The 23,892-nt window shown below is 40.2% G+C and overlaps 1 protein-coding gene across 2 annotated transcripts; it reads left to right on the top strand.

Annotated features, from left to right (window-relative positions):
* The first annotated feature begins 116 nt into the window (after nucleotides 1-116).
* dazap1 (DAZ associated protein 1) lies at nucleotides 117-23,879 on the top strand. 2 transcript variants are annotated; one of them, XM_061682839.1, is made up of 12 exons: nucleotides 117-236; nucleotides 2,186-2,226; nucleotides 5,388-5,554; nucleotides 5,936-6,001; nucleotides 8,023-8,127; nucleotides 8,318-8,366; nucleotides 11,511-11,593; nucleotides 15,560-15,707; nucleotides 15,910-15,942; nucleotides 16,406-16,555; nucleotides 17,212-17,376; nucleotides 23,078-23,879. In XM_061682839.1, the coding sequence occupies exons 1-12, from the start codon at nucleotides 205-207 to the stop codon at nucleotides 23,242-23,244; spliced, it is 1,206 nt and encodes a 401-aa protein (XP_061538823.1). In that variant the 5' UTR covers nucleotides 117-204; the 3' UTR covers nucleotides 23,245-23,879. The 2 variants fall into 2 exon arrangements, with proteins under 2 accessions (XP_061538823.1, XP_061538822.1); XM_061682838.1 differs by having other exon boundaries at nucleotides 8,020-8,127.
* Nucleotides 23,880-23,892: the final 13 nt, after the last annotated feature.

Here is a 23,892-nt window from a genome sequence, read left to right as displayed (position 1 = left end):
ATGAAAGAATCCAACATTTTCACTGCTGTGCTGGTGGTGGTGCAGTGTTCCTTTAAAGGCGGAGCACTCTGCAGTGTCGTCATTGCGCAGAACAGTTTTGAACCAAAAAGCGGAGTGACCTTCCTTCGCTCTCAGTCTGAGAGGGGCAGCACTCAAGCGAGAAGCCGGCCACAGCTCACGCAGCCTCCCGTTTAAGCCTCAGAAATGAACAACAACTTGGTCGGCGATGAAGTCGGGTAAGCTCCTTCCTACGAAGCGGTGTCACAAGGGATTCGGTCGGTTTCGAAAATCACTTTTTTGTTGTTGTTCAATTGCACTCTGTCAGCCCTCTTGCCGAGTTGTCATTTGACAGCTAGCGTTTGCTAACGAGCTAGGTTAGCTCCAGTAAGTTAGCGAGACCGCTAGCCCCTGCAACTATGGGAAAAAAGTGACATTTATGGTGGCAGTGGCGCGTACGGTATCTTAAGACGAAACGCGCTACTTCGGCGTTGGCGTCTGGCGCATTGTCGGTCATGGAAATGTGCTAAAGTGTCACGTTATTCACTTATGCCGGTTGTTGTTTTTTTTTTTTTTCCCCTCTCGGTTCGAAGCATCTGAGCTAGCCTAGCTAACGTTCGCCAGTGTAGTCCAAGTCTGTCTGACTTGACCAAGAGGACACTTAGCGGGCACCGCAGGAGGATTAAGCATCTCTTCTCCCGCTCGTCCTCCACCTTTGGTACAGTCGTCAAGTCTGTCGTCGACCACACTGAATGGAAAGATCTTAATAGTGCGGATGATAAAAGTGCTCTTGAAGTTGAAGCATCCGAGCGAAGCGGTCTGTGTACACCGGGAGCATCTCTCCGACCGGGACCACGTACCGTGCTCAGACTGGATACAGCCGGCTCCAGCCTGTTTCATGTTGGTTATACCTTCACAATTTTGTCACATCTGGACGGTGAAAACGAACATACGTGGCTAAATGGCTGTGAGAAAATGTGACAAAAGCTTGTGGGATTTTTTCCTCCCTCTAAAACTATGCTGTTCCCACCTAGGCACCTGATTCTTTATTTCAGTTTACACTTACTGCACTTAAATGTTTACACTGTACACCTGTCTACTATTTACATCGGCGAACCTGTCTGTGTACTTGACTACTTGTACCTCTGTCTGACTTTGCACTAATGTGCTACATTGTGTACACATGTGTACCTCAGCATTTACACCAGTGTATCTGACTGTGTACACGTGTACTTTACTGCTTTCATCTGTGTACCCGGACGTGTACACTAATGTATTTGACTGTTTACGCTACTGTACTTAATTCCGCATGTGTACTTTACTGTTTACATTACTGTTTACACACAGCCTGACTGTGTGCACTTATGTACTTGATTGACTGTATATAAATGTACTATTCTGTTTACACCTTTTCACTAGACTTTTACGCCATACCCGACGGTGTACTCTTATGTAGTTGACTGTCCACACGGGTTTGTGTGTACAGATGTGTTCTTTACAGTTTCCACCTGGGTACTTTGTTTACAATGGTGTACCTGACTGTGCACTTATTTACTTGACTGTACCTCTGTATCTGACTTTTAAACTAATAGGTGTACACAGTGCAGCACATGTACCTGAGCATACTACGCCCATCCATCTGACTGTTTACAACTGTGTACATATGTACTTTACTGTTTCCGCCTACGTACTTTCTTGTTTACTGTATCTGACTTTGTGCACCTTTGTATTTGACTATGTACACCTATGTAATTGATTGGTTTCACCTGTCGATCTGACTGGGTACGCTTACAGTATGTATTTGGGTGTTTAAACCTGTGTACCCGATTGTACAATTGTGTTTTTGACTGTTTACACCTGTGTAACTGACATTGCATCACATTTGCGTATTTCACTGTCTACACCTTTGTGCCTTTCAAGTTACACCTTTGAACTCCCTGTCTGTATGTGTGTACCTGACTGTGTACACTTATGTATTTTACCGTTTACATCATTGTACCTGATTGTGTACACACTTGTATTTGACTGTTTACACTTGTGTACCTGACTGTGTACACACATGCCCCTGAGTGTGTCCACTTATGTATTTGACGTTTTGCACCACTGTACTTGACCTGACTCTTTACACTTATATGTACAGTAATTGTGAACCTGTGATGGACTTTTTCTTTTCCATTTTCTTTTGTAGAAAATTATTTGTTGGTGGCCTAGACTGGAGCACCACACAAGGTATGCATCTTAAATATCATTTTTAAACAGGTAACTACTCAGATAATTTGTATGCAATGTGTCGTAAATAAACAGCCATTTGTCTCTGGGAAGTAGTAGCACATTTTTGTTGTCATACAGGAGGAATTGGCTTCTAGCTTATTAGGACTGGAAAAGGTTGCATTAAAGCAGAAGGGATTTTTGTCTCATTTTTCCTGGGAAAGCAGAGCTGAATGTTGAAATGATTCTTGTTTTTTTACAATCTTTTTGTGTGATGGCCCTAAAACTGTGAACAATTGTGTGACAGCGTATTGAACGTACAAGCGTGATACATATAGCTTATTGAAATACGTCTTTGGGGAAAATGATGCTGGCGGCATGGTGAAAGACTGGTTAGCAAATCTGCCTCACAGTTCTAAGGACCGGGGTTCAAATCCCGGCCCCGCCTGTGTGGAGTTTCCATGTTTTCCCAGTGGCTGCGTGGGTTTTCTCCAGGTACTCCTGTTTCCTCCACAGCCCAAAAACATGTGTGGTAGGTTGATTGAAGACTCTAAATTTCTCTTGTGTGTGAATGTGTGTGTGAATGGTTGTTTGTTTATGTGCCCTGCGATCGGCTCGCGACCAGTTCAGGGTGTACCCCGCCTCTCGCCTGAAGATAGCTGGGTTAGGCTCCAGCACGCCCGTGACCCGAGTGAGGATAGGCGGTACGGAAAATGGATGGATGGAAAATGATATCATTTGAATAGGTGTTTTGTTTAATACAACCCCAATTCCAATGAAGTTGGGACATTGTGTTATACATAAATAAAAACAGAATACAATGATTTGAAAATCATGTTGGACCTATATTTAATTGAATACACTACAAAGACAAGATATTTAATGTTCAAACTGATACACTTTATTGTTTTTAGCAAATAATTATTAACTTAGAATTTTATGGCTGCAACACGTTCCAAAAAAGCTGCGACAGGGTCATGTTTACCACTGTTACATCACCTATTCTTTTAACAACGTTCAATACACGTTTGGGAACTGAGGACACTAATTGTTGAAGCTTTATAGGTGGAATTCTTTCCCATTCTTGGTTGATGTACAGCTTCAGCTGTTCAACAGTCCAGGGTCTCCGTTGTCGTAGTTTACGCTTCATAATGCGCCACACATTTTCAATGGGAGACAGGTCTGGACTGCAGGCAGACCAGTCTAGTACCCGCACTCTTTTACTACGAAGCCACGCTGTTGTAACACGTGCAGAATGTGGTTTGGCATTGTCTTGCTGAAATAAGCAGGGGTGTCCATGGAAAATAAACGTTGCTTGGATGGCAGCATATGTTTCTCCAAAACCTGTATGTACCTTTCAGCATTAATGGTGCCTTCACAGATGTATAAGTTATCCATACCATTAGCACTAACACACCCCCATACCATCACAGATGCTGGCTTTTGAACTTTGCGTCCATAACAGTCCGGATGGTTCTTTTCCTCTTTGGCCCGGAGGACACGACGTCCACAATTTCCCAAAACAATTTGAAATGTGGACTCGTCGGACCACAGAACACTTTTCCAATTTGCATCAGTCCATTTTAGATGAGCTTGGGTCCAGAGAAGCCGGCGGCGTTTCTAGGTGTTGATAAATGGCTTTTGCTTTGCATAGTAGAGTTTCAAGTTGCACTTACGGATGTAGCACCGAACTGTATTTATTGACATTGGTTTCTGAAGTGTTCCTGACCCCATGTGGTGATGTCCTTAACACGTTGATGTCGGTTATTGATGCAGTGCCGCCTGAGGGATCGAAGGTCACAGGCATTCAATGTTGTTTTTTGGCCTTGCCGCTTACATGCAGTGATTTTTCCAGATTCTCTGAACCTTTTGATGATGATATGGACCGCAGATGATGAAATCTCTAAATTCCTTGCAATTGTGCGTTGAGGAACATTGTCCTTAAACTGTTCGACTATTTTCTCACACACTTGTTCACAAAGAGGTGAACCTCGCCCCATATTTGCTTGTGAATGACTGAGCAATTCAGGGAAGCTCCTTTTATACCCAATCATGGCACCCACCTGTTCCCAATTAGCCTGTTCACCTGTGGGATGTTCCAAACAGGTGTTTGATGAGCATTCCTCAACTTTCTCAGTCTTTTTTGCCAACTGTCCCAGCTTTTTTGGAACGAGTTGAAGCCATAAAATTCTAAGTTAATGATTATTTGCTAAACACAATAAAGTTTATCAGTTTGAACATTAAATATCTTGTCTTTGTAGTGTATTCAATTAAATATAGGTTGAACATGATTTGCAAATCATTGTATTCTGTTTTTATTTATGTTTCACACAATGTCCTAACTTCATTGGAATTGGGGTTGTACAATCCAATTCAGGTAAAGCTTGAACGACTGTGTGACGATAATGTATTACAGAGTGTTTGCTCATTTTTATCAGTGAAATGAGGTTTAAAGCATTGTTTTTTTCAGCACTCTAAACTGGATTCTTGTGTGACATTTTGGCTTAAGAGAAATGTAAATGTTTAAAATCGTTCTCAATTTACATGAGTTTTGGTGAATGTTTTTAGTCTACAGTAGTTCCACAACCTCCTCTGCTCTAGCTTGTGTCGAGCTCTGCACTGGCGCTTGCTCGTTTGACCACTGTGTAACTTTGGACGTGTGTGTCTTAACGGCACTGTACCATAAAGATCACAAGCACAGCACTGTGGAACTCTGCTTGTTCCCTTGGCATTGTCCGCAGGGCTTCCCAGCAATGAGAAAAGCAATTACAGACTCCTCATTTGTTGTAACTTGCTCATTTCGGCTCAGTGGGTGTGTGCTGACATCTCAGGGTGGTGGCTTGTGCTTGGTGCTATGGAAGATGGCATTGGGTCAGGCCTTTAGGAATTTGGATACATGACATCTCTGCGTTTTCATATTATGTTGTACTTATCTAAAAAAAAATAATTCAACATTGCTTAACTACAATGACTAAAAGCAATATAGATGTTCATTTGCTTTTTAACACCGATCTGAAGGTATTTCCCTAGCTTCATAATCATGTTGAAAGCATGCGTCTACCCCTCGTGTTCAGGAGACAAGCAGGGCTGAGTCATGTCTTTCATAACCATTTCACATTTGCGGTGTTCATGTGTTGTGTTGTGTTTTATCATTATTTTCTTGTTTTATCTTCTGCCCTCAGAAACCCTTAGAAACTACTTTTCACAATATGGGGAAGTTGTGGATTGCGTTATAATGAAGGACAAAACAACAAATCAGTCACGAGGCTTTGGTTTTGTCAAATTCAAAGACCCCAATTGTGTACGGACAGTGCTGGAGACTAAGCCACATAATTTAGATGGCAGAAATGTAAGTATTTCATATTAAAAGGCTTATGAAACAATATGTGTATGTTTTATGACATTTTGTAGTAACCAGTTAAACTGAACTGTATTTGATTATTAACAGTAGCTAAATGTTTGTTAAGTACAGGTGTATTATGTAGTATACCCGTTCCTTGCAAAGACTGACATTTGTTTGCCCAACAAGACTTACCTGTTCAAAGTAAAATTGACCAGTTTGGCAGTTCACATTGCAATTCTGACTGCATAGAAACACACAGTTTCCCGAACTCTATCATGTGTTAATCACGAGAAATGCAGTATTTCATCAACCATGTATTCAGATAATCCAGTGTGAAAAACATTTGACACACTCTAATGGTTAAACATGTCCTCTCTATGCTGTCAGATTGACCCGAAGCCATGCACTCCTCGAGGAATGCAACCTGAAAAGTCTCGATCTAAGGAAGGCTGGGTAAGGAGAATCTGATTTCTTCTGGCCAGACAATGCTAGGTCTTTATCCTGAAACCATAGAGTAGTTATATGGATTATTATATAGTTGTAATAATGAGCCACAAGTTCCGCAACTCAAGACACAGAGAAACCAAGGCTGGTTTATTTTGAAAAGTTTAAGACCATCCTATTGTGTTTTTGTCAAGTCATTTTTACACAATCCTGTTCACTAAGCAAGGAAGAGACCAACAAACAGAAACCGTTATTAGCGATGCACCAATGGGTAGCTCAGCCGATACTATATGTCTGCGATACCAGCTTGTCATATACTATACTATTCTGTCCTCCCTGAGTGTGCGGTGTGCAATTTGGCAGATAACAAACAGTTCTTGAAAAAGGGCCAATGTGTGCTCAATTCAAGATGTTGATTGACCCTCCCACTTCAAGTTTACAGTAAAACTAACACAAAATTAAGAGACTTACACATTGTTAATTTAAGCAAACACATAGCTTCGTCTTGTAAAGGTATACATACATACATAATACATACTGCCCCCTTGGGCGACAAAACGAGCACAACAGAAGCAGCACATACAGGCTACCTCCGGGCAACTGGAAGAAGATTTTTCCGTGTGAATAAGAACTCAAATCAGATCAACTTTACTCATAGAGTACTGCAAAACTGCAACTCTAACAAAATGCTGTACATAATAGAGAAAAAACATGAAACAATCATATGAAATAATAATAAAAAAAAAAAACATAAATGTTATAGTTCAGTAAAATTCAACCCACGATCAATAAAAGCTTGTGTTTCTGAAAAATATTTGATTGCGTGTGTGTGTAAGTGCTGTATTTGGGTGAAACTTATGCCATGTACAATAAAAGTTTGTGTTTTGAACCATATTTGATTAAAACAAAACACATTTTAATCAAAATTACAAGACATTATGGCATTATCAAGTATCAGCGAGTATGGAAATGTACTGTAAGTACTCGTACACCCATCCATCCATTACCCCTTATCCTCACTAGGGTCGCGGGTGTGCTAGACCCTATCCCAGCTGACTCTGGGCGAGAGGCGGGATAGACACTGAACTGGTCGCCAGCCAATCGCAGGGCACATATAACAACAACTATTCCCACTCACATTCACACCTACGGGCAATTTAGAGTCTTCAACTCAATCTGCAAAAAGTGGTCTCTATCGATTCTTCTTTCTTTCATATGTCATTTCTCAGGGTTATGGCTCAGTTTTGATTGACAGTCATTTTTTTTTTTTCCAACATTATCTTTGTTGTGTTTGCAGTGTTGTAGAACAGGACTGCACTAAGAGCTGTTTCTAATATTTAGGTGATTTAGATGACGATGAAGGACCTTTATAATATGATTGAAACCAAAAGATTGCAACAAAATCAGAATGTCTCAGGAACAGCCTCCACTGGCCTGTGACTGGCACATTAAGGAGGTATTTTCTTTGCTGTGACAGAAATGCCTCATGAATGTGGATCACTAATATAATTAACTGCTTTATAGCTGTGAAGGGGATTGCTAAAAGGAAATGTGTAAGTGTCATCACAGAAAAAGAAAGCAACGTGAAAAGAAATTGTACGTTGGCCACCACTCAGGGATTACAGACGTTGTCTCATTGAGTAGCAAATGATTAACTAATTGCCTTTTGTCACATATTTGTCTGCAAGCATGGGCTCTGAATGTCAGAGGCTATTGTGAGTCTCAGTGTTTTACTGGCAAAGCAAAAGATGCATTTGATTAAAGTCTTTCTTGTAGGAGCAGCCTCAAGCCTTTACAGTTTGAGTGCAGTGCACTGCGATTGTGAAGGGAGTGAGTGGAGGAAGCAGTGTTCCCTGATCTGTGGAGACTAGTGTTTGCATTGACATGACATGTTAAGAATTATACCCCAGGGCAAGAGGAGAACCTAATTTCTGTTGCGCTGCCTGAATAGATGATGGTTCAGCGGCCCTTCCCAGAGGGATCTTTTAACAGACACTGTAATCCATACACTCCTTGTTTTCTTTCAGAAGGGCAGCAAAGCCGATAGCAATAAATCAAAGAAGATATTTGTAGGTGGAATCCCCCATAACTGTGGCGAGCCTGAACTCAGGGACTATTTCAATAGGTTCGGAGTGGTGAGTATGCTCAATGACAATCAGTTCATATTAGTTTTAGGACTTTTTGGACACATTGGGTCATACTTGTGTAATGAAAAAGCACATTTCATGGAATGGGAAAGAGCAATCTTGATATTTGTCTTCATTTAGGTAAACAAAGGACCTTGCCTGCTTTTCTAAACCATTGTTTCCCTTTGTCCAATTCAAGGTCACAGAGGTGGTAATGATCTATGATGCGGAGAAGCAGAGGCCCCGAGGTAAAAGCTGATCCTGTTTTCAACCCTCCCTCCCTCCATACCTTACCATCTTAAATCTAATGACAAACTATTCTGGCCCAAAGAGAAACAGACCATTCAACTATAAAAATTACCCTCGTTTTAATCACTGCAGGGCATTAGTTTTTTTTTTTTTGGGGGGGGGGGGCACTTCCTGTCTGTGGGCACTCCATTTGAGGTCATACCAAGCTATATTAGTATACACAAAATAGACAGCTTTTGATGTGTTCTCTCTATCACAAAAACACTTCTTAGTCTCTCCTGTCTGGACCCTTTTATGTCAGTGTTCCATTTTTTTATTTTTATGACCTTTAACATGATGAGACTGATGCACATTTTAACTCAACTAACATTATCTTGAGTCAATCTGATGACCATCTCAACATCCATCGATCCATCCATCCATCCATCCATTTTCTGAGCCGCTTCTCCTCACTAGGGTCGCGGGCGTGCTGGAGATATCATCGGGCAGGAGGCGGGGTACATCCTGAACTGGTTGCCAGCCAATCACAGGACACATACAAACAAACAACCATTCGCACTCACATTCACACCTACGGGCAATTTAGAGTTGTCAGTTAACCTACCACGCATGTTTTTGGGATGTGGGAGGAAACCGGAGTGCCCGGAGAAAACCCACGCAGGCACGGGGAGAACATGCAAACTCCACACAGGCGGGGCCAGGGATTGAACCCCGGTCCTCAGAACTGTGAGGCAGACGCTCAAACCAGTCTCCACCATGCCGCCTCAATATTCATCATTAAACAAAAAAGAAATCATCCCATATAAGATTAAAAATGTCAAATTTCTATATTGTATACATGTACAGTGTGTATATACACATATACAGTACATATTATACCATATTATATTCTATATTATATTAGTTTGCGTTTTAGTTCTTAAGCAGAACCTCAGAACAGGCTTTTGAACACTGTAGCAGTTACTGTATCTGTTACAACTGTTGTTTGACTTGTTGAAAGTAAAAGGTAATGCAAACTACCAAACGTCATAAAAACATTCTAGAGTTTGGCTATCTCCATAATAGCCCATTTAGAAGATGTTTTAAGGAGTCATAGCCTTATTTTTTAATCTAGAGAAAAATAGGGAATGCAAAAAGTTAATGACAAGTTGTTAGCAGATGCTTTGGGAGGCAAAGCATCAACGAAAAGGGGAGACATTAGAGGTAGCCAGATGGTCAATGTGCAAAAAGCACTGGGAACAGTTTGAGTACCAAAGAGGGATTTTTCCTTCAAAGGGGCCTCCATGATGGTGAGCTTGTATTTCCCAAGAACAAGGGTTTATGTGTTTGGTACTGAAAAAGGCGTCCATCCTAATTCCCTGACAGTAGACGCTTGTAGCGTGAATTGCCTCACTGGGAATCAGACCTGCCACGGGCAATGTTGGTGTCGGCCTCTGCCCGCTGAGCTCCAGTCACGTCTGTTTCGTCTACATTTGTCCTACATAGCAATGATGCTGCGACCAGTGACCCACAACATGTTTTGTTACGGTTCCTCCTTCACTTCATTTACCCTCTGTTGGGAGAGAAAGAGAGTAGTTTGTCATTGGAATTTAACATGATGCACCAGTTAACACCATTGCACAGTCTTTATTAATGTAACTTTAAAACATTAAAATCATTAGATGTTTAGTCTCTAAGTTTTCTTCACCTTGATTTTGCACATAAATGATACATGTACTTTAACTGGCATAGTATGTTTTCCCAAATGTAGAAATTTAAGTATTTTTGTAAGTGAGTCCTTTCTATTTTTCTTTCTCTGCCCCCCTTCTCCTTGTGAATTGTTTGAATGTGATTAACTGTGTCTCTTAAGATTTGTCTTTTCTCCTTTAGGTTACTGTACATTGACTGGTACCACAGAGGTACAGGCCAAACTTTTGAAAATGCCCAAACATTCAATTGGTCATTGGGGTGTACACAAAGTCGTATCTGTTGTGAACTGGGCTGAAGGTCTTCTTTGTTGTTTTTTTTTTTTTTGTGTAAAATAGTTAAAGAGCAAGAAAATGCATACATATTAAAAATAATTGTTGTCACAGTATAATAATAATATAGCACAGAATGAGTAATTTATTATGCAATAAATCCAGTGTCAAAACAAAATATTCCTTCAACTAGGAGCAAAACGTGGTTCTAAATTCAGATTGAGGACAGGACATTGACAGATGTTATTAATATCAATAGGCCACATATCTTGGGGATGCTTGGCTAGAGGTCTCTAAAATCTCTGTTGTCTCTTAGGACGTTTAAGCGGATTCAGGTTAGGTCCCCAAGTAGAGGAGTACTCAACCTAGTTCTGCCATAGTGGGAAATTAATCAAATTGAAAGTAGATCAATGTAGCACTTTAAAAAGTATTGTTACAGTTTGTCAGATAAAGAAGTTTTTGTATGTTTTTTTTTTTTTTTTTGGGGGGCAATCTGCGAGACTACTTTTAAGACGTAAATGTTACTTTTCTGTTACATTCTTGCAACTTACTTTTTGTGTTCCGGATTATCTTTGTATATGCCCCATGAAAACTTCAGAAACAAGTCATTTTGTGAGACGTTATGGCCTATATCTTTGTGTTACCATCTGCAGTGTTTTATTGTCCAATTTTGGCTTATCCTGGCTGACTCAAAGTAAAATATTAAATTTGGGAAAGCTTGGAGAAAGCTTTAGGCATTCTACAGTTTGTTTTTCTCCATATTTTTGTAATGCATTAACAATGGCTGCCACGAATGTGTGCTCCAAAGCAAAATACCCAGGACAATTCAAGGTGGGGTTTGGATGAAACCGCATCAAATATGTATATGTAGTAGTATTGCTGTATTTGCTAGTATTAGATTGTATTATTATACAGTAGATGCACTAATATTTATAAACAAACCTTCATTGTTCATGTCTAACAGTCAGTTATTTCTTAAAATGTTAGAGTAATGTTTGCTTCATACCACCAGGCTGTGTAGTGTTGGATTTTGTGCTGTTATGTGTTTGTGCGACGTCATCCAAACCCTAGGAGCCTCTTGCTCAATCTTGATGGATCCTCACTCTGCCGAAGCCCAAAACTGTTCTTCATCTTGTGTTGTCACAAACCCCCTGCTACCTTGATTCACTCTTGGTCGTTGGCTAGGTTTTGGATTTATTACTTTCGAGGCTGAACAATCAGTGGACCAGGCTGTCAACATGCATTTTCACGACATCATGGGCAAAAAAGTGTGTAGTTGTAGTTTTATTTTAACCTTGAGATAAAACAGAGGCTTGGACGACTGATTAAATTACAGTATAATGTGAGTCTGCTATATGTTTGGCTCATTTTCAAGTTCTGCTCACATTGCAGAATCTTACAATTAGGCTTCCTAGTTTCATGCTCAAAACAGCATTTTCTGTATACGCTGACAAATGCTGTCATATTTCAGCATTTCAGATCTTGTCACCCAAGGCTCTGTTTAAAAGTGACCACTCCTTTAGGATGTGTTAGGTGTAATTGAGTTTACTCAAATGTATTCTCAGAAGTAATTAAATGAAAAACTATCAAAAAACCCTTATATACGTTCATGCATACGTAATTGTACTGTACTGTAATTCAAAATATAAAAATCATTCACGACCCATTGAATTACAGAATATAATTCACCTAAAGGATTGGTCCAATTAATTCTGTTTCTTTTGTTTTTTGATATTTGGTTGGCAGGTCACTTCCACGTCAACATGTCTTCTTTTACGTTATTAAAAACCCGAGTGACCTCAATCAAAGAATCTCCATACTGTGTCCATCCAACTTACAAATACTAAATACTTTTGCAGGTCTCTTTATAATCACAGTTGAGAAAATAGTTGGTATTTTGTTTTTCATTTCTTTGTGTATGCCAGCTGTATTGTGTTTAGAGTAGATAAGTGAATCAGATTATGGCAAACCTTCCACTGGGAGAAAATAAAATAAGTCGCCATAGAGCAATGTTTAAGGGCATCCTCTTATATTTTGGCATTGTTGTTCATGCTGTTTTATGTGGCAAACATCACCCACCTGGAAGCTTGTCTGTGGAAAGGTAAAACCATTATTTATACCCAATGTACTGCAATTCAGATTGGTCTTAAACGAAGATTTAAAATGTAGTAATACAACATCAATTATATCAAGTGTCTGTTTCCACTTAAAAGTGGCAATTGACTCAGTTTAGTCTTTTTATCTCAAATGTTTGACCTAAAGTAGGCACCCATGATATCCATCCATCCATCCAAAATGTCCCTTTCTTATATCTAGGTTGAATCCAATCTCATTGATAATGGATTTAGCTCAACCCATAAACTCTCCAGTTAGACACCCCCCCTTCACTTTGCCCTGATTTTTGAGCGGGCATCAAGGCTCAACTTAATCCATTGTTCTTGACTTGACATTACCTTACACTGGGACTGAGGTTGCTTGGGAGGTTTGAGTTACAAAATTAGAAAATGGGGCACATCAAACTGAGGACCAAATCCCAGTTCTGCTGTTTGGGACTTTACAGAAGTCATACTATCCATCACACGAAGCTGTGATGCCCACGGGAGAAAGCGCTCTGGTAGCTGCCGGCGGCAGCGGGGGCCACTACCAGACGTGCGCGTAATTGGGTCGACAGAAAAAAAAGAGAGAAGGCTGGGGTTGCCAGCAACACCTTTAAAGCTGGGTGGAATTTGTGATTCATTTTCCTCCTGCAAGGTGACCCCAATAACTCAACCCCTCAGTCTATTTCTGGTCGGCTCCCCCTTAGTTGCTGCCCATTTCCTTCCCTGTTTGTTGCAGTGGCTTCTGCCTTGTCACCCAGTTTTGTTTTGTTTTCAAAATGTGTCTCTCACCTTAGGGTATGCAATGTACTGTGAATGCATCCATGCTAAGTAGATAAGAACACAGTGGGGCAAAAAGGTATTTAGTCAGCCACCAACTGCAAGTTCTCCCACTTAAAATGTGGGAGAACAGAGGCCTGTAATTTTCGTCATAGGTATACCTCACCTATGAGAGACAAAATGCGAAAAATAAAATCCAGGAAATCACATCTGATTTGTCAAGATCAAATTATTAGCAAATTATGGTGGAAAATAAGTATTTTGTCACCTACAAACAAGCAATATTTCTGGCTCTCACAGACCTCTAACTTCTTTAAGAGGTTCCTCTTTCCTCTCCTCGTTTATACTCTATAATGGCACCTGTTTAAATTTATCAGTATAAAAGACACCTGTCCACAACCTCAAACAGTCACACTCCAAACTCCACTATGGGCCAAGACCAAAGAGCTGTCAAAGGACACCAGAAACAAAATTGTAGACCTGCACCAGGCTGGGAAGACTGAATCTGCAATAGGTAAGCAGCTTGGTGTGAAGAAATCAACTGTGGGAGCAATTCATAGAAAATGAAAGACATACAAGACTACTGATAATCTCCCTCGATCTAGTGCTCCACGCAAGATCTCACCCTGTGGGGTCAAAATGATCACAAGAACGGTGAGCAAAAATCCCAGAACCACTCGGGGGAACCTAGTGAATGACCTGCAGAGAGCTGGGACCAAAGTAACAAAGACTACCATCAGTAACACACTACGTCGCCAGGGACTCAAATACTGCAGTTGCAGACATGTCCCCCAGCTTAAGCCAGTACATGTCCAGGCCCTTCGAAGGTTGCCAGAGAGCAATTTGGAGTATCCTGAAGAGGATTGGGAGAATGTCATGGTCAGATGAAACCAAAATAGAAATGTTTGGTAAAAACTCAACTTGTGTTTGGCGGAGAAGGAATGCTGAGTTGCATCCAAAGAACACCATACCTACTGTGAAGCTTGGGGGTGGAAACATCATGCTTTGGGGCTGTTTTTCTGCAAAGCGACAAGGACGACTGATCCGTGTAAAGGAAAGAATGAATTGGACCATGTATCATGAGATTTTGAATGAAAAAATCCTTCCATCAGCAAGGGCATTGAAGATGAAACATGGCTGGGTCTTTCAGCATGACAATGATCCCAAGCACACCGCCCTGGCAACAAAGGAGTGGCTTCGTAAGAAGCATTTCAATGTCCTGGAGCCAGTCTCCAGATCTCAACCCCATAGAAAATCTTTAGAGGGAGTTCAAAGTCTGCCCAGCGACAGCCCCAAAACAGCATTGCTCTCGAGGAGATCTGCATGGAGGAATGGGCCAAACTGCCAGCAACAGTATGTGAAAACCTTGTGAAGACTTACAGAAAACATTTGACCTCTGTCATTGCCAACAAAGGATATATAACAAAGTATTGAGATGAACTTTTGTTATTGACCAAATACTTATTTTTGCATCATTTGCTAATAAACCAGACTGATTTTTTTATTTTTCCTCATTTTGTCTCTCATAGGTGAGGTATACCTATGATGAAAATTGCAGGCCTCTCTCATCTTTTTAAGTGGGAGAACTTGCACAATTGGTGGCTGATTAAATATCCCCCCCCCCCCCCCCCCCACACACACACACACTATATACATAGGTTTGGTGACCTCAACTGTACCCATCAACAACCAAATGAAACCACGAAGAAAGCTTACGATCATTAGTCATACTGTTTTTGTGTCCAGCTGCAGAGATGGGTTTTATTGGTGTCATTGTCACTCTTTATATTTTTAACCAAGGTTTACCTTTTGACACAGTATGAAGATTCAATTTTATACTGAAAAATGTTCATTTGTTCTTTCTGCATGTTTACCTTCTGTTAGAGTTGAGATACAATTTTCTCTCTACATCCATCCCCCCTTGAAACTTATTCCAAGTAGAATAAATTGAAATTCTTCGTTTGCTTTAGCTGGAGAAAGGTAAGTCGTAACTTTAAATTAGATTACTATCATTTTTATAGAAGGCAGTTAATTGAATTTAAAAAAGGCTATGTTTCTCAGGTACATTAAATATTTAGATCTTTGCAAAATATTTCATAAAAAACTCCATGGAATTGTGACTTTTTTATTTGATTTGTAGTACCTGATACACATAGCTCTACTTGTCTCCTGGTTACACAATAATGTTGATTTAGACATTCGATCCATACTATTGTCCTAAAGAAAAACTTTTGAAATTGGCCCCATACAATGAGATATAAGTCTTAAAATTTGGGTTAGGACCGGTCTGACTAGGTGGGGGACGTCAAGGACCTTTTACTGGTGTTACCAAATGTATTCTCCCTGTCCTTTGTCCAGGTTGAAGTAAAGAAGGCAGAACCCCGTGACAATAAAGCTCCTGGCCAGCTAGGCCCAGGCCAGTGGGCACCCAGGACCATCTTGAGTGCAGCTAATGGTTGGCCAGCACAGCCTGCCCAGGGTTGGCAACAGCCTTATGGGCCACAAGGTGAGTGTGAAGAGGCAAATACAGAGGCATTATTAGTGTTTTGAGTAAAATGTACTTTTCTGTGAAAATGTATGTATATTTGTACATACATACTTATGTATATTTAAAATCTCAATTGGATTTTGTTAACTACTCTGTACTTGTCAGATGACCATTTTGCCCTTTGTGTTAACCATTTTATTATTTTGTTTTCATCTTGAAGGCATTTGGGTTTCCACTACTGGTCAACCTATAGGTAGGGTCTCAACCTTCCCTTGCCAACAACAAAAATAATAATAATAATAATGTATTTGCTAATGTTCTGTCCATGTTATAATGACTGAGTCAAGTCCGTTTTACTTTATGATGGCAAAATTACTCAAAATCAAGTGCTTTCACACTATGGCTTCATGGCATGAGTGAAAATAATGAACAATTTTAATTAAAGTTTGTGATGTACTGAGAAATCTACTACACAACTTATAGCTGTTAAAATGGTGATGATGATAGAGGTTTGGTTCATAGTTAATCACATTGCAGAGGACAAATACATGCAGTATGTTACTTACGTCGGTTCTGACCCAAACCAGACAGGATAATGTGCATATTGCAATTATTAATTAACATGATATACCAGCAGTTGTAATTGTAAACTGAGATGGCACATATTAATTTAATAGGAAGTACTGACTAAGAAATTGTGTTCTCCAATTGATCAGGTGGATATGGTCCTCCATTAACAGCAGGCCGGGGAACCCCCACACAGCCCCCTTCACCTTTTAGTGCATTCCTGGTCACCACCCCAGCGGGTAGCTTTGCTGCACCTCAGGCCTACCCTCCACAGGGCTTCACCACCGCACCTCAATTTGGTGAGTGATGCCTAACATGCTGATCGCAACCACATGGACAATAGTAATAAAGTAATAATAAAGTAATGTGAGTATATTAGATGTCCAATTTCTTCCTTAACAGAATGCAGAAGCCTCCAAAATTCTTGAGACACTTCATATTCAGGGATGGTCCTTACTATACCAAAGAGTGTGAAGCAAAGATAGTGAGCGTTTCCTTTTCTCGGAGAGCTAAAAAAAAAAAGAATTTGTGAGCAAACCATATCTCCAACATTCAATGTTTATGCCGTGGACAAAATAATTGAATAATAATTTGAAAGAAAACTTCAATTGTCCATTAGAAGACACCCAGATGTTTGAGTTGTATATTTCAATATATCATTATTGCACAAATTACTAAATTGTTCTGATCCTGTTGTGTCCTTGCCTTTTTAATGTTGATGTACTGTTGTCTATGTTTTTATATTTTGACAAGACAGTTGTCAAAAGACAGAGAAGTACACTTTTTGTTAAGTCATAAAGTGGACAACAGCTCATTAAGGTAGTGTTGAACTTGGAGGTATTCTTTTTAACATCCCCAGTGAGCTGATGAAAGACAATTTACTGTATGAGATGTTTGATGTCCAAATCATGATTCGAGAAAAGTCATTGAGTATCATTTTATTGTGTTACAACAGGTTACAGTTTTGGCACTCCTCAAGCAGAACAGTATGTTCAGCAGGTTCCTCCTCCACCTACTACTCCAGGAACTGCAACATTGGGCTTTGCTCCCACCACTACACCAACTCAGGACTTGAGCAAAGCTTCCTCTGGGCAGCCTGACTTTCCGTATAGCCAGTATGGTAAGAAAAGTATTGTATATAGTGTGCCGTGGGAAATATCACGTTTTACTTAAGTGCTCAAAAATTATTTCCAATAAATAATGTATCTTTCTTCATTTATTTATGCCAGTGAGGCAAAGTGACAGACACAACAAATGAAAGTACATACTGTAATTCATGTATCCACGTTTTGTGGCATTTTTGTTTGTTGGTGTGCCGTGAGATTTTTCAATGGTAAAATATGTGCCTTGGCTCCACAAAGGTTGGAAATCACTGGCTTAGGGTCATTGTCTTGTTGGAAGGTGACCCTTCGGCTCAGTCTGAGGTCCTGAGCACTCTAGAGAAGGTTTTTGTCCAGGATATCCCCGTACTTGGCCACATTCATCTTTCCTTCGATTGCAACCAGTCGTCCTGCTCCTGCAGCTGAAAACCACCTCCACAGCATGCTGCCACCACCATGCTTCACTGTTGGGACTGTATTGGACAGGTGATGAGCAGTGCCTGGTTTTCTCCACACATACCGCTTAGAATTGAGGCCAGAAAGTTCTATCTTGGTCTCATCAGACCAGAGAATCTTATTTCTCACCCTCTTGGAGTCCTTCAGGTGTTTTTTAGCAAACTCCATGCGGGCTTTCATGTGTCTTGCAATGAGGAGAGGCGTCCGTCGGGGCAGTCTGCCATAAAGCCCCGACTGATAAAGGGCTGCAGTGATGGTTGACTTTCTAGAACTTTCTCCTATCTCCCGACTGCATCTCTGGAGCTCAGCCACATTGATCTTTGGGGTTCTTCTGTACCTCTCTCACCAAGGCTCTTCTCCCCCAATTGCTCAGTTTACCGCCAGCTCTAGGAAGGGTTCTGGTCGTCCCAAACGTCTTCCATTTAAGGATTATGGAGGCTACTGTCCTCTTAGGAACCTTCAGTGCAGCAGAATTTTTTTTTGTAAGATTGGCCAGATCTGTGCCTTGCCACCATTCTGTCTCTGAGCTCTTCAGGCAGTTCCTTTGACCTCATGCTTCTCATTTGCTCTGATATGCACTGTGAGCTGTAAGGTCTTATATAGACAGGTGTGTGGCTTTCCTTATCAAGTCCAATCAGTATAATCAAACACAGCTGGACTCCTATGAAGGTGTAGAACCATCAAGGATGGTCAGAAGAAATGGACAGCACCCGAGTTACATATATGAGTGTCACAGCAAAGGGTCTGAATACTTATGGATGTGTGATATTTCTTTTTTTAATAAATCTGCAAAAATGTCAACAATTAAATTTGTTTCTCTCAATATGGGGTCCTGTGTGTACATTAATGAGGACAAAAATGAACTTTGACTTTAGCAAATGGCTGCAATATAACAAAGGTGGTCTGAATACTTTCCGTACCCACTTTATAACCTTAAATAAAGTACAGTACATGTCCCCTAAATGCAATTATTTTCTGCCAGTAGTTCTTGAATAAGGACGCATCACTATCCTGCATTTGATTGGCTGGAAAGTTTTGTCTTCAAGTTTTCATAGACAAAGTTGATTGATGTACTACCTGGATTGGAACTTGAAGCTAACTACCGCATTTTCACGACCATAAGGCGCACCGTATCAAAAGGCGCAGTCTCAGTTACGGGGCCTATTTCTGTATTTAACGCATACATAAGGCACACCGTATTATTGGACGCAGGCATGCTAAAACATACGGTAGCATGCACGGACGCTAACACATATGCATGCTAGCGTATGTTTTTAAAAAGGCAGCGGGAGCAAAACTGAGTTCGGTTGTACTTTATTGAAGTATTTAACAATGTACTCATGTTATTTTTTTATCAATCCTCATCCACAAATCCATCAAAGTCCTCCTGTTCTGTATCCGAAATAAACAGCAATTTCTCCATCAAACATGCCGGGTTCCCTCTCGTCATTGTCGGAGTCAGTCTCGTTGCCGGGGGGCTTTTCAGCAATGATGCCGGCTTTCGTGAAAGCTTGGACAACAGTCAAAGCTGATACCTTAGCCCAGGCATCCACAATCCATTCACATATGGTGGCGTAACTGGCCCCGCGCTTCGTCTTCTTGACTTGGCGAAGGTCGTTTTCTTGCTTCCTCCACTTGCGAATCATGGCTCTTGAATTCTCTCGCGGCTGCTATATTCCCATGTTCCTCTGCGTAACTGATAGCTTGCAGTTTAAACTTTGCTTCGTAAGCGTGTCTCTTCGTTGGTGCCATTTTCGGGGCTCCTTAGCCACACCGATGTTGTTTTGGACAATGCACATACCGGCGCTGTCCTCAGTCATGTCCGTCTTTCCTCTATATAAGCAGCGTGTCGGCATGAAATGCTCCCAGTCAGTCAAGTGGAGCACTCATCAAAGTCACACAACAACATTCACAGATTTTGGAACTCGGTGCACACATAAGGAAGGCGGCGCGCCTGTCCATTTTGGAGAAAATTTAAGACTTTTATGTGCGCCTTATGGTCGTGAAAATACGGTACATTCACATCATACAACACTTAAACAAATCTGCTAATTATTGCAGTCATTTACTTTCTTCAGCTGATATTCATTTAGAGGAAAGGTGTACAGTATAGCTCAAAATACACTGGTGTCTTGATACAAATTTAATATGATCCGTGACCACACTTTTAATTCAAAACATTTGTATCTCAAATCATCTTTCCCCATTGAAATGAGTTAGAGCCTGCCATCACAATTTTTTTTTAGTTTTTTAATAAGTGGAAAAAACACTATAATATTGCGCTTCATAAAAACATTGAGTAATAACACCATTAAATAGAATGTAAAGAATTAAACAGTTTGTGCATCATGATTTAATGCTGCAATTTAATGCTCATTGTGCTCCTCCTTCTGGTGTGCCCGATTTGGCCACCTGGAGGCAGTATAATACTAGACTCATGCAGACAAAAGCAAAAAAGAATAGTACTGGGTAGGATGCTGTAATATTCGTCATTTTTTGTAGAGGATAAAGAATATATGCCTGTTTGTTATGTCTAAATGTGTTGCTCCACCATTTGTATTCAAATATATGTTACTTGTTCACTATTTACTAAACTGCTGCTTATTGTGAAGTGCGTTGAATTGAGTTCACTGCCACAATCCAACGCTCGTATCTCAAGTTTGCTCTCACAAGTCAAAGCAAAAAATCGGCCCAATGACGACACATATCTGAAAAATCTTGTAACGTCGGGTCACTCATATCTTAAGGCACCACTCCAGTTGCATGGAATATTTTGCATATTTTATAAAACCAAGTTTGTGTGTCAATAAAGGCAGGCACTCGATGTCAGGCGGAATCCTCGCATCTCCAGAATCGCAGCTTTTCAGGAAAATAACAAAACAACCTGCCATCTTGCTCGAGTTACCAAACACAGCACTGTTCAAGATGGTATGATACCTTATACTAATATCATATGCTGTTGCGTTCTAACATCAACACACCACCACCCCAAAATCATGTTAAATTGCTAATTTCATAAACTAAAAAAAATCGGAACTTTATTAAATTGTCATTGATTAAATAGGTCACGTTGCCGACGCCAACCTTCGACATCAAAATGCACTCATTCTGTGCCCCCGCCCTCCCGCCTGACAAAAAGCATTTAGTACTTCACAAAAGCAAACAACTGTCGTTATAATTTTCTCCAACTTTTTTTTCGAAGACTTAGAACTATGACAAGAAGTGACCTTCGCCTTTTCCTGTTAGGGATCGTCACATAATTGGAAATATTTCGGTATGCGCTTACCTTCATAGCTGATGCACTTCCTTCTGCACTGAAGCATTACTGCCCTTCATTTACAACAAAACAGGCTCATGCAAATGTATCTAACCTCACTTGGTGTCTAAATACATCCAGACTTTCAATCTTGATGCGACATAATGCCACAAGCCTCTCGCAGCGTGAGGAAAAGGCATTTTACGACACTTCTCAGACAGTTCGTTTCCAAGAGAGTTAATAGATTATTTTAAAGCTATTTGCAACCCTTTAAATTGGTTAACAATATATAAAAATAACAGACGACCTGGGGACAGACCAATAGTATCGATTTGTGAAAAAATATGAAACTGACAAGATAGGGTTTCTGCCTGACGGCTACAATATTCACTCTATATTTTCACTTCCAAATGACTTGGTGATGTGAAGTGTAGACCCAGTTAATGAGTAGAACTGTAAAGCTCTGTCAACTTAAAATAAGGGGTTACTAATTTGTCAGCCAGCAGTATCTGGGTTCAGTCAACGTGGTCTCGTCTCCCTGCTAGGCTTGGGTAGCTACCCTCAGGACCCCTCTGCCTATGGACCAACGCGTTCACACACTTATGGTCAGGATTATCAGGGAGGATATAGCGCATGTAGCTGTCGGCATCATATTCTCTAACAACAAAAGAAGCATTTCTTCACTACTATAGTATCTGTTCTATTTTGCATGTACATTCAAACTACTGCATGTAAAGCAAAATGTGGCCATTGGTTGTGAGGGTGTTTGAAAGTAATTTACATTCAAGTTAGCTGTCAGACCTCCAAACGTATTATTGTCTCCCGCTGTGGCTGTTCCTTTACGATACCAAGACAAATCCTATTTTATTTTATTTTTGTCTTGTCTGCATTGCTTTGGCCATTAACAAAAAGGATGATCTAATGGTTAAAATTACAGTATGTTCATGGCTCAGTTGTGTTTTTGTATCAACAGCCTGTTTACCCAGTACTTTCCCCTTTATGTCCTGATGCCACAATATAACTGAAGTCATATAAAATGCTGGCTAATTTAGAGGACACAGTTCCCGTGCATTCAGAGACAACCGTCTGCTAGTCTGTTGGTCTTTTTATTATTATTTTTTGTTTTAAAGCAAGTATGAAAAGTCCAAAATGTTTCTCTTTGTTGAATTAGTTCTTGTTGCGCCAATTCCAGTTAGTATAAGGTGCCATGTATCAGTGTTTGTGACTTAGAAAACTTTGTCCCGTTGGAAAAAACAAAACAGAAAAAGAAAACTCATGACCAGCAAGATTTGGTTTCTTTACAGACTGCTTGACTTTCCTTTACTGGCTGTCAATGATTCTCATCCAATTTGCAGAGGTACTCTCCCACCTAGTGTCCACGAAGAAGAATGTCCCACTGATTGGTCAGGATGCTGTTTCCCCTGAGGAGTTTGTAAAGAGCAAGCTAATATGGAACTGACATTGACTGTTTTTCATAACTTCAAAAGGCAACAGTGGCTATAAAGTACTTTACCGTTTGCTATAATTTTTTTAAATTAGCATAGCCTAAAGAGGACATTTTTATACCCAAACTGTGTTTTTTTTTTTGTAAATATTTTTTTTTATTTTACATGATGTATTTTACATTGGGGGAGTGGCATCAAATTTTTAAAGACCAGGGTTTGAATTTTGGCTGTGAACCTTCCTGTGTGGGGTTTGCATGTTGTCCTGGTGCTTGGGTGGGTTTTCTACTTACCAAAACATGGATGTTAGGTAAATTGAAGACTCTACTGCCCATATGTGTTAATGAGTGTGAATGGTTGTTTGTCTCCACTACGTGTCTTGCGATTAGCTGTTGACCAATACAGGGTGTACCCTGCTTCTCGCTGGGATAGGCTCCAGCTCACCCACGACCCTAACGAAGACAAGTGGTACTATAGAAAATAGATGGATGGATATTTTACATGTTCGATAATTGTCAATAGTCAGCTCATCTTTCCTTTTCCCTCAAATTTCCTCGTCCACTGCAGGCTACGCTCAGGACCTGACTGCATTCAGCCACACCTTTGCAGACCCATGTCAGACAACAGCCTCATATGTCTCAGCACAGCACGCCACTGCTCCCCAGTCAGCTGCCAGCGCGTTTGGAAGAGGGCAGAACCACAACGTGCAAGGATTCCACCCGTATCGACGTTGACTGTAACTTTGGGACAAAGATGTTATGTAAAATGTTAAACAAAAATAATCTGGGGGGGAAAGGAGTCAGGAAAATGTGCGGTGGATTGTTCTATGGATTACTTCGAATGCCCATTGTGAAATGGAAACCTTAATGAAAGTCAGTTTGGTCAAAAGAGTTGTAAAAATATTTTTCTTTACCCAATTCAAGGAAAATTCATCAGAAAGATGCTTTTATTGTTACTTCAACAATGTTTTATAGTAGAACTACAACTACTTTGCAATAATTTTGATTGTCTTGTTGAACACTAGCACATAGTCTATATGGAAAGAAACTTGCATATAAATATGTATATTTATGGTTGACACAAATGAAAACAGGGTTTTGCATTTCCCCAGCTTTAAATTCTAGGGAAATTGTTTTTATTTGGTCAATATTGTTTACTTTCTGAGCCTTTCAAGTTTGTTTGAAATTGAGATTATAGATCTATATTATACACAAACTGTGCAATTTTTTAAAAAGGGATTTTGTACTAAAATGTACACTTTTGCTTTTTTTTATTTTATTTAAAGATGTAGACTTCCCTCAGGTGGCAGTTTTGGGTGCGTTTTGCACTAATGCAAAAAGGAAAAAATATTAAAAAAAAGTTTTAAAGATTTGATTTGTCCA

This window comes from Phycodurus eques, chromosome 8 (assembly GCF_024500275.1).
Source record: "Phycodurus eques isolate BA_2022a chromosome 8, UOR_Pequ_1.1, whole genome shotgun sequence".
Lineage (NCBI taxonomy): Eukaryota > Metazoa > Chordata > Actinopteri > Syngnathiformes > Syngnathidae > Phycodurus > Phycodurus eques.
Note: the sequence above shows the minus strand (reverse complement) of the source record. Positions and strands in the feature narration are given on the sequence as shown.